At 33.1% G+C, this 10,547-nt stretch overlaps 1 protein-coding gene and 1 long non-coding RNA gene across 6 annotated transcripts in view; both read left to right on the top strand.

The window, feature by feature from the left end:
- The first annotated feature begins 1,222 nt into the window (after nucleotides 1–1,222).
- On the top strand, nucleotides 1,223–6,390 carry LOC105135833 (CDPK-related kinase 5-like). Its single transcript, XM_011040900.1, has 11 exons — nucleotides 1,223–1,965; nucleotides 2,470–2,600; nucleotides 2,756–2,797; nucleotides 2,925–3,033; nucleotides 3,704–3,782; nucleotides 3,882–4,178; nucleotides 4,259–4,371; nucleotides 4,967–5,074; nucleotides 5,156–5,218; nucleotides 5,317–5,484; nucleotides 5,799–6,390. The coding sequence occupies exons 1-11, from the start codon at nucleotides 1,396–1,398 to the stop codon at nucleotides 5,937–5,939; spliced, it is 1,821 nt and encodes a 606-aa protein (XP_011039202.1). The 5' UTR covers nucleotides 1,223–1,395; the 3' UTR covers nucleotides 5,940–6,390.
- Nucleotides 6,391–7,257: 867 nt separating this feature from the next.
- LOC105135832 (uncharacterized) overlaps nucleotides 7,258–10,547 on the top strand; it is a 6,496-nt gene continuing 3,206 nt past the window's right edge. Inside the window, exons 1-2 of one of the 5 annotated variants that reach the window (XR_844261.1) lie at nucleotides 7,258–8,046; nucleotides 8,150–8,524. This is a non-coding gene — a long non-coding RNA (uncharacterized LOC105135832). The remainder of the gene's footprint in view (nucleotides 8,047–8,149; nucleotides 8,525–10,547) is intronic. The other 4 variants (XR_844260.1, XR_844259.1, XR_844257.1 and 1 more) reach the window with 4 other exon arrangements.

Raw genomic sequence — 10,547 nt, 5'->3', positions numbered from 1 at the left:
GTTATTTTTTTTTCTAATATTTTATTTAGTTTAATTGTTTTTCATGGGAAAAGAAAATGAAAATCTCAAATAAACTTATTTACTCATTTATTAATCAAGTAAATTGTGTTTGGAATTGTGGTGTGATGTGTGTTTTATCTTTAAAATATATTAAAATAATATATTTTTATTTTTAACATTAAAAAAATAAGAAAATACTAAAAATATATTAATTAAAAAATTAAAAAAAAATCCAAGGATTAATTTAGAGAAGCGTGGTGGAACCGCACTCTTGATAGTTGGAGGGCTAATGTGAGGTTTGTCCAAACTTATTTATCTGTCAACAATTAACATCACAAAACTAATAAAAATCGAAACCATGCTTAACAAAAAGCACAACAAAACACGCCGTCCTTGCTTCCTTTCTATCTAACCATATTACATTACAGTTACAGTTACAGTTACAGACCCCTCCCTATCCTCTCTCTCTCTCTCCCTCTCCCTCTCTATGATAGAAATTGTTGGGAAAACCTCAAATTAATCCCCTAACTATCAAGTTATTCTCAGTTTCGCTCTTAGATTTATCTTTTCTCAATTAGACCTTCCACTATTCACAAAGTACTCGAGTTAATTGCAACAGACATAATTACAGTTTTGTTATTTTTTTTTCTAATATTTTATTTAGTTTAATTGTTTTTCATGGGAAAAGAAAATGAAAATCTCAAATAAACTTATTTACTCATTTATTAATCAAGTAAATCTAAATAAGTCAAACCAAAAATTAAGCATGAATTTAATAAAATTTAAATGAGCTAAATTTCAGTTATAAAATACAAATACAAATCAAGATTATAAGTTTAACCACATCAATTGTGTTTGGAATTGTGGTGTGATGTATGTTTTTGTCTTGAAAATATATTAAAATAACATATTTTTATTTTTAAAATAAAAAAATACTAAAAATATATTAATTTAAAAATTAAAAAAAAACAAAAACAAAATCCAAGGATTAATTTAGAGAAGCGTGGTGGAACCGCACTCTTGATAGTTGGAGGGCTAATGTGAGGTTTGTCCAAACTTATTTATCTGTCAACAATTAACATCACAAAACTAATAAAAATCGAAACCATGCTTAACAAAAAGCACAACAAAACACGCCGTCCTTGCTTCCTTTCTATCTAACCATATTACATTACAGTTACAGTTACAGTTACAGACCCCTCGCTATCCTCTCTCTCTCTCTCCTCTAATCACCATAGACAGGCAGACTTCAGTTTCCTTTACGTTTCTTTATTTTTTCAAATTCCAAAATCCTTTGGAAGAAAACTCACTTGCAATTCAAATGCTTTAAGTAATTCATTTCCAATTCTGTTTGTTCTCCTAACAATCTCTCTGTCTGGGGAGAGGCTTAACACAATGGGTATCTGCACCTCTAAACCCTCCCCAAACTCCACTCTCTCTTCTCCCATCGCTATCCAAGCTAAGGACAACTCTATTCCTACCAAGGACACACCTCGACCGGATCCCAGAACCCCAAATGTTAACGATCAGAACAACAGTACCGGCTTAGAATCCGTTAAAAAATCGCCCTTCAATTTTTACAGCCCGAGTCCTGCTCACTACTTCTTTTCTAAGAAGTCTTCTCCAGCGAGATCTCCGGCGAGGAATGCGACCAGTGCGAACTCGACGCCGAAGAGGCTTTTTAAAAGGCCGTTCCCGCCGCCGTCTCCGGCGAAGCATATACGGGCAGTGCTTGCGAGGCGGCATGGGTCGGTGAAGCCGAACGAGGCGACGATACCGGAAGGAGGCGAGGCGGAGGCGGCAGGGGTAGTTAAGAGCTTTGGATTCTCTAAGCATTTTGGAAATAAGTATGAGCTTGGAGATGAAGTAGGGCGAGGACATTTTGGGTATACTTGTCAAGCAAAGTTCAAAAAAGTTGAACTCAAAGGACAGCAAGTTGCTGTTAAAGTAATCCCTAAAGCAAAGGTATTTTTATTATTTTAGTTAATTTGTTGGTGATTTTATGTAATTGAGTGATTTTAGGGTTCAAGTTTAGTGTTTTCGGTGTGTTAGATCTGTGGGGATATGTGTGCTATTACTTTCTTAATTTGTTTCTTTGATGCATGTGGTGTTTTTTTTTTTTAAAAAAAAAGTTAATGATATATTTGAATTGTGCATTCGCGGTAGATCTTTAGCGCGTGCTGTAATCTTATTGTTGGTTTCTGATTTCTGTTTTTGTATTTAGCATTATGATGAAATGTAGTGCTTTGGGAAACTAAATTGTTGGGGAGAAATTACTTTGATCATGATAAACCTGTTGTTAAGTTTCAACTACATGGAGAATAGCCTGTCTCTGTGTTAATTTCAAGACCAGCTGGATCGGTCTTAGTTGGTTTATTTTATTTGCTGCTTGATGGTGTTAGATATTTGACTCTTGCATTTCGCCAATTTGTTTAATTTGCTTATTTTGGTTTTTGTTTTTGTTGTTAGATGACTACAGCAATTGCCATTGAGGATGTGAGAAGGGAGGTTAACATACTGAGAGCATTGAACGGGCATAACAATTTAGTACAGTTTTATGATGCCTATGAAGACCATGATAATGTCTATATAGTAATGGAGTAAGTGCTGATTGTTCTGTGTTTTCTTTTTTCGTATGTTAGATCCTTATTATGGTTATGTTGTGAAATAGATTGTAATCTTTTGAGTTTCATTTTTGTTGATGGTATTCTGCATCTATTTTAATGCGTTGTTGTGATTATCATGCATTTTTCAGGTTATGTGAAGGAGGAGAACTCTTGGATAGAATTCTTGCAAGGTATAAAATAGTAGCTATACGAGTATTTAGTTCATTTTGATCTAATTGATGGACTAAAGAACTGGAATTTAATGGAGTTAGTTGGTCAGCTGCTCACAGCTAATCAAGTGGTGTTCTTTTCTTGTAGAGGCGGAAAATATACAGAAGATGATGCAAAGGCTGTCATGATACAGATATTAAATGTTGTAGCATTTTGCCATCTTCAGGGTGTGGTGCACCGCGATCTTAAACCTGAGGTGAGATACAGTGTTACTAACATGCATAGCCAGTTGCATTCTGTCCTGCAGCTTCTGTTGAGAGTCATATTCTGTTACCTTAGGCAGGGTCTCACGCCTGGGCATTTTGAAAGATTATTCCTTTCTAATTCTTCAAATTGTTCATTCATTAGCTTTTAGTTAGGATCAATTGTGCTATTTGAGGCAGAGTATGAAACTGGAGCACCTGAATCTGCTTGCATAATAAAGACCTGTGCGACTTCTAAGGAGTCCTTGTTGTTTTCCCTTTTTGAGCTATGAGTGGAATATAAGTGTGTGCCCCTTGCAAGATATTTTTCTGTAATTTTATAGGCATCAAAAAGTTCTTCCTGTTTGGTATTACATGCATGAAGGTTTTAAGTTTGACCTGAATGCAACTTGATGAAAATGATCAGGAAGAGGGAAGAACATGTGATAACTTGTAATCTCTTTTGCTAGGATTTTCGATTTTATAGATTTTACTGGAATTAAAAGTGAAAAAACTGAGACAAAAAGAAGAAGACAACAACGACCTAAGTTTGGCAGTCCTTTTCGCTAATTTATTGGTCATCAATTGTTGGTTGAAAACTGACTACTTATTTGATTACTGCGCGCGTAGTTGCATTTTGTTATTCATGCATTCTTATCTAAGTGTAGCTGATTGCTGGATCAGAATTTCTTGTTCAAATCAAAGGATGAAAACTCCCAGTTGAAGGCCATAGATTTTGGTTTGTCAGATTTTGTAAAGCCAGGTTTGTACTTGCTCTTTATTCTGAGATGTAGTTGGCTGCTTTGTTTTCAATAGCTCCTTGAATTCACTAGTGGTTTCTAAAATATATCTCTTTTTACAGATGAAAGGTTGAATGACATTGTTGGTAGTGCATACTATGTAGCACCTGAAGTTCTACATAGATCTTATGGTACAGAGGCTGATGTCTGGAGTGTTGGTGTCATTGCATATATTTTGTTGTGTGGAAGCCGTCCATTTTGGGCCAGAACTGAATCTGGGATCTTTCATGCTGTTCTAAAAGCCGATCCAAGTTTTGATGAGACACCTTGGCCTTCACTTTCTCCTGAGGCAAAAGACTTTGTCAAGCGCCTATTGAATAAAGACCCACGAAAAAGATTGACTGCTGCCCAGGCACTAAGTAAATGCCTTGACCACTGTTCAAGCACTACCTGCTGGCTTTCTTGAATCTGAATTGATGTTTGCTATTATTTGTTGCAGGCCATCCTTGGATTAAAAGTTCTAATGAGGTTAAAGTGCCTCTGGATATACTCATGCTCAAACTCATGAAGGCTTATATGCGCTCATCATCTCTTCGGAAAGCTGCTTTAAGGGTTTGTAATGCAATTTACTAATGAGATTGTTTTGTAATATGCTTTGATGCTGCCTACTTGAGTGTGAAGTGCAACTTTTCATCTAAAGCTCCTTTCAACTTTTGTCATTATTTTTGCTATGTTGCTTCCATGTGCTTATGTTGATTGGTTGTGAAGGTGTCACTATGGGTTAATACAGACAATATCATTCTTACTGGATCATTCATGCATAGATTTTTACATCATATTTTATTTTGGAAGTGTATACTTGGCTAGAGCCAGAAATGCTAGCCAGAAGTTGTTTGGTGCACCTCAATTTTGCTATTCTCTAGCTTTTAATGTTGATTGTAGTTTATGGATTACAAGTAACTGTAACTCTAAAGATATGCCCAGCTTAGCACTGGCTTATTAATGATTCTAATGGGCTCCAGAAATGCAGTTTATGGATTACAAGGTTGCCATTGAACAGCCATGTAATAATTCTTACAAGTGGTTATTATCAAGCAATTTGGGGCTATTGTTAAGTAAATTACTTGGGAGTTTTTTGTGTAGCCTCGACCTTTGATGATTATGCTCTTACGATGTTTTACTGAACTTTTTGTTGGCATTTTGGCAGGCTCTATCTAAAACGTTGACTGTGGATGAGCTATTTTATCTGAAGGAGCAGTTTGTGCTCTTAGAACCAAACAAAAATGGCTCTATAAGCTTAGAAAATATTAAAACGGTTGGTTGCTTTTTGAGTGCTTTAATTTTTGTTACCTGCTCATTTGTCATTAGTTATGCTAATACTTTTTTTAATGGTCAGACCTTGATGAAAAATTCTACAGACGCCATGAAGGAGTCACGGATTCCTGATTTTCTAGCATCTGTAGGTGTTTCAATTGTGGTAGCTATTTAGATTGTCATTTGTGGTTTTGCAGTTTCTAATCTTCAATTCCAAGTGGTGCTTGTTTTTGTTGGTTACAGCTTAATGCACTTCAATACAGAAGGTTGGATTTTGAGGAATGTTCTGCAGCTGCATTAAGTGTCCATCAGCTAGAGGCCCTTGATAGATGGGAGCAACATGCCCGTTGTGCCTATGAACTGTTTGAGAAGGATGGGAACAGGGCCATTGTCATTGAGGAGCTGGCATCAGTATGTTTCTCTCTTATCTCCGACCCTCTAAAGAATTCTTTGCACATAAGCTTCTTGTCAGTTATTTACTTTACCTGCACAAATTCGGCATCGTAGATGTGGTTTTAACTGTTCCAGTGGTCCATACATCTTAGAAACAACTTTTCAGTTCTTTAAATGAATTATTGGCAAACTGATTGTGGTTGACTTTTTGCTCTAATCGTAATGCATGTTATGCCACTGCTTTTGTGTGCGTGTTAAACTTGTATTGCTGAAGCATTAAATCATGAATATGGTAAGTCAAAAGGCAGAAACTAATCAATCTCATTTTTCAGGAACTTGGCCTGGGCCCTTCTGTTCCTGTTCATGCTGTTCTACATGACTGGATTCGGCACACAGATGGAAAGTTGAGTTTCCTTGGATTTGTCAAATTGTTGCATGGTGCATCTAGCAGGACTCTTGCGAAACCTCAGTAGAAGTTTTGAAGCTGATTTTAGATGCTCCAAGATGTGGCTGCTGCCAATAAAAGAAAATGGGTGAGAGGCACCGAAATCTCAACCCCAGGTCTGATACACAGGTATATTTGCCTCAAATTTATGGGAGAAGAAAAGAAGTTTAGACCAATTTAATTTTTGTGGCGCAACATTGTATAATACTTTTAGAATTGTGATGCTTGTGATACTTTAGGCAAATGTAGCATGGGCATTCACAGTTTCCACTGTAAAGCTATAGTTAAGTGTTTAGTTGCAGGTGAGAATATTTATTAAACTGGCTAGGAGAAATTGATTTTCTGACATATTGGACTGGTCTTTGGGTCCATGATTGAAATGTATCATTTCTACGTCTATGCTTTCGAGTCAAAACTTAATTCTGCAAAGCATTGCTTTGCCAACATCAATGTTTAATGGAAAGTTTCTGTTTCTGTTTTATTTTTTGTTTTTTTTTTTTTGGTTCTCTCTCCTGACATATAATGGTAAATGTGTTAAGAATCTGCTAATCACATTATAGTTCAACTAGCACTAATGCATAAAAATTGTATTAAGAATCCATTGCGACTCCATTCTTGTCAAATGTATGTTGCTTCATTCTTCTCAAATGTCTAGATGTCATTCCTTTCTTCTTGTTTTTTTTGGTTAGTAAGATTTGTTAATTTATGTCATGGGTGTAAAATTCAATATTATTAAACTTAACTCAGCAGGTTAACTCAACTAACACGATAATTTATTTGCTCGAGACCTTAAGCCTCGTTTGATATATTAAACTTAGTAGAGTTAATCAGTTTAAATTTAATAAGTTAATATTTTGTGACTTGATTGCTTTAATTAAAAATAGTGCAACATATTATTTGACTTATTCATATAATACATTATTTTTTTCTTTCAAAACGCATCATTTTAACTTCTTTCTAAATAAAAAATCTTGAATTAATGTTATTTTGGATTATCTTAGATCAATTTCCATGAACAGAGTCTGAAATAGGATGAGTTTCAGAACTCTTTCTACATATTTCCATTGTATTGTGACCCCATTTAATTACTCATATGAATAATTAATTTCTCATCTCCCATTCCTTTATATATATATATATATATATATATATATATAACCTTCTTGTTCAAGAAAGTTTATAACTTTCTTATACACGATGATTTTCTGGCACGTAAAATCTTCATATACAATCCAAAGTACAGTTATCCACGATGCTCCTATTATCTTCTTTTACAAGGGCCATAGTTTAAATGAAAAAAAGAAAAGGAAATTAATAAACAATATTTTAAAAAAGAGTGAAAAATCTGATGTAAAACACAAAGCTTTGAATCAATCTATAGGTGATGATATCACAGTACTGTCGTCAATTGTTATCTATGTTTAAAAAATGAAAATAAAAACAAGAAAGAGAAATCACAGATGATATCTTATAGGAGAAGGAAAAAAAATCAGTGTGCTCGCCTGCTCGGCCGGCCGTTCATTGGAGCAGCGTGTTGTTTAATTATGTAACTGTCATTCTTTTCAAAAAAAGCTTATAACTCCCACAATTCAAACGTCATTGCAGCGAGGAATCTTTCTTAGACATGGCGCCTGGAAGCGACAGGAAGCGCAAACGCCATGTGATTTGCCACTCTCCATCAGAAGACAGTAGCGACGATAATGAAGTTGAAGAAACTAGGCCCTATTTTCACAATAAATTAGCATCTATAAATATTTAGCTTCATCTTTAATTTATTTCCTTTTCTGTGTCTCTTATCAATATCAGTGGAGACGAAAGCAATCATAGCGATAAAGAAGACTCGAGGAGTAGGAGGATGGCGGCAGCGATGGAGATAGTGGAAACACAGGGACATGTATTCTTGTTCTTACTATTTAAAGAGGATAGAAATTCATTCTAAATGTTGGTGTATTTTATTATTTTCAGGTTAAGGGATGGAAAATGGAGAAGAAGTTTGTCCAAGTTCATCGTTTATTATAAAATGTAGAGGCATATATATTGTTTCTTTGATTGATCGATTGTGTTTGTGCTTGTAGCTGCCATGGAGGGTAATTTGAAGTCTTCATAATTGAATCAGGTGATGTTTATGCAGAAAGGTTATTCAAATTACCCTTTTGTCTCATTTCTGGTTGTGCTATATTATCTTCCTTTATGATCTCTAATTTTGGATTGTGATTTTTCTATTGCTTTGGAGATTAGGGTTTTGGTATTAATTAGATTTATGAAAGTGACAAGGCACTGGAAGATTCTCGGGAGGAGAGCTGTAGCGGGAAGGCTAGTTAAGGAAAGCTATGGTTCTGCCAAACAGCAACATCCATTTATAGTAGTAAGACTCTGTTTTCAGGTGAAAATCTTGAGTTGATTCGGGTACTGAATGACCTCTATCTGGGTACCCTAGGGTTCTATATCTCCAGTAATAATCAAATATTTTTTTAACTGAAGAGATTATCAAATATCGGTCTACCCTTATGGGCACATGATAGTGTCCTTCTTGGCTATATTTATTGGTTTTCATTGTGAAGTTTAGCTTAGTTTACGGTGATTTTCCTTTTTTGGTTGGTTATTGTGTATTAGGTTTCTATTTTTTTTTTTTGCAGAAAAGTAGTTTTTTTTAAAGTAAATTTTTTTGAAAAATAAATTTAAAAAAAATAAATTCTGAAAAAATATTTTTTGATATTTAGTAGTGTAATGTGAAATAAACTAGAAAACACATAATCTATTAATGAATTAATTTTTTTAATTTATCTAATATATAAAAAATATTAAATATAAATATTTAATCTATTAATTTTATAAAATATAATTATATATATCATATAATATTATAGAGATATAACCTTGTGAAAGTTTTCATAAATAAAACCTTTTTTTTTTCAATTTTAAAAGCTTAAAATATATATTTTTTTTCATTTGAAGAAAGCCAAATTAGTTTATAGTAAGAGTTAGATATTTAGGTTTTTTTTTATGAAGATTTTTTTAAAAGATAAATAAAGAAAAAAATATTTTGATGGGTTTTTTGGATAAAGATTTTTTTTTACGGGTATAGACAATTATCCCTTTAATATATATCAAATAAGCACCAAGAAATAAATATAAATATCTAACATCAAACATAGTCATGCATAAATATTAAGTTTTGATATCATATACATACATATTAGTTCAAATTAACAAACATAAACATGCTAGACCGAATTAAACAAGTAAACATACTTGTCAAATAACAAAAATATAGTTTCTTATCATAGTCAAATCATCTTAGCAAGCAGTCCTGTAGTAATGTTGATTCACAAAATTCTGAACCCAAATTTTTCTCAAATTATAATTTTTTGCCATAAATGCTTTTGCCAACATTTTATTTTGGACCAAGTGATCAAATGCATTCCCAAAAGTGATCTCATCAAAACCTTCAATTTTCATCACTTTCGTATACATCGCATTAACATCAAGTTAATTTTTGTTGAGGTTTTGATTGCAAATATTACATTTCCAATCTGTTTAGACAACTTTTCAACATGATCATCTTTGTACATGCGATTTCTCTTTCTATGTTACCTCTTTTGTATACTAGAGAAAGATGTCTCTTTTCCCTTAGAAGTTTCTTTATATTCCCTTTCATTTTCAATTGAAATTGATTGCTCTTCAGTGTTCTCTTCCATGTCTTTTCCAACAACAATTGTCATTGCCTTGTACATATCAAGTTTTCTGTTAAGATACTTGTCATGATTAGGAGGTGCCTGCTCATAAAGTTTAGAATATGTAATTTTTTAGTTCATTGTATAACGTTTTAAAAACAAAAGTAAATATAAAAATTACAAAGAGTATAATATTTATCATACCTTTACTTCTTCATCATATACATCTTTCAAAACTATAATCATCTTTAAACAATCATTCCAGCTAAAGCCACTTTTATTTTTAAGTTTGCTTATTATTCCCCATTCTTTTTTCATAGTCTTGAGATGATTGTCTACATGCTTAGGCTCGCATTGCACGTTGAATTTTTAACTAATTTCTGTAGCCACCTTAACAAAAGATTCTGCTTTAAAGGTGGAAGAAGGTTTGTTTTCTTTAAATGCCTCCTCAGTTAATATCTCAAGTAACATGCGAGACATAGGCTTAGATCATGTGAAGTGTTTGCCCTTGCATTTTTCATTCTGCGTAGAACTCATTTCTATATAAAAAAAAATTACAAATTTATACAAAATAAAATCATACAATATTTAGATTTAATAAATTTCATATAAAAACTGCAATTAATAATTAAAAGATAAATTATAATAAAGTCAACATCTACTCTAAATACATAATATAATACAAACTCAAGCAAGATGTAATAAAAACAAACATATATAATTAACACTCAATTACTAGTTTCTTTGAGTGTTATAATCATTCTATATGGTTGATGCCATCATTTCTTATTTTGTTATCCACTCCCTATTCTCTTACCTTTCCTCCTATTGACTTAAGTTGATTATTCATCTAATTGGTTCACTATTTGAATTTATTTTTTTCATAAGAAAGTCATAAGGATCAACCCCTATTATGTGATTATGAATAATACAACATGCAAGCACAACATCTACTTGTGTTT

The sequence above is a fragment of the Populus euphratica genome, unplaced genomic scaffold (genome assembly GCF_000495115.2).
Source record: "Populus euphratica unplaced genomic scaffold, PopEup_1.0 scaffold234.1, whole genome shotgun sequence".
Taxonomy (NCBI): Eukaryota; Viridiplantae; Streptophyta; class Magnoliopsida; order Malpighiales; family Salicaceae; genus Populus; species Populus euphratica.
The sequence above is the reverse complement of the archived record's forward strand: the minus strand, read 5'-3'. Positions and strand labels throughout refer to the sequence as shown.

What these genes read in the sequence shown, in the direction of transcription:
- LOC105135833 (XM_011040900.1), top strand. Translation starts at nt 1,396, where the DNA reads ATGGGTATCTGCACCTCTAAACCCTCCCCAAACTCCACTCTCTCTTCT. An exon ending in AAGTAATCCCTAAAGCAAAG is followed by an intron (nt 1,966 to 2,469) that starts GTATTTTTATTA and finishes TTTTGTTGTTAG; the next exon opens with ATGACTACAGCAATTGCCAT. An exon ending in TCATTGAGGAGCTGGCATCA is followed by an intron (nt 5,485 to 5,798) that starts GTATGTTTCTCT and finishes CTCATTTTTCAG; the next exon opens with GAACTTGGCCTGGGCCCTTC.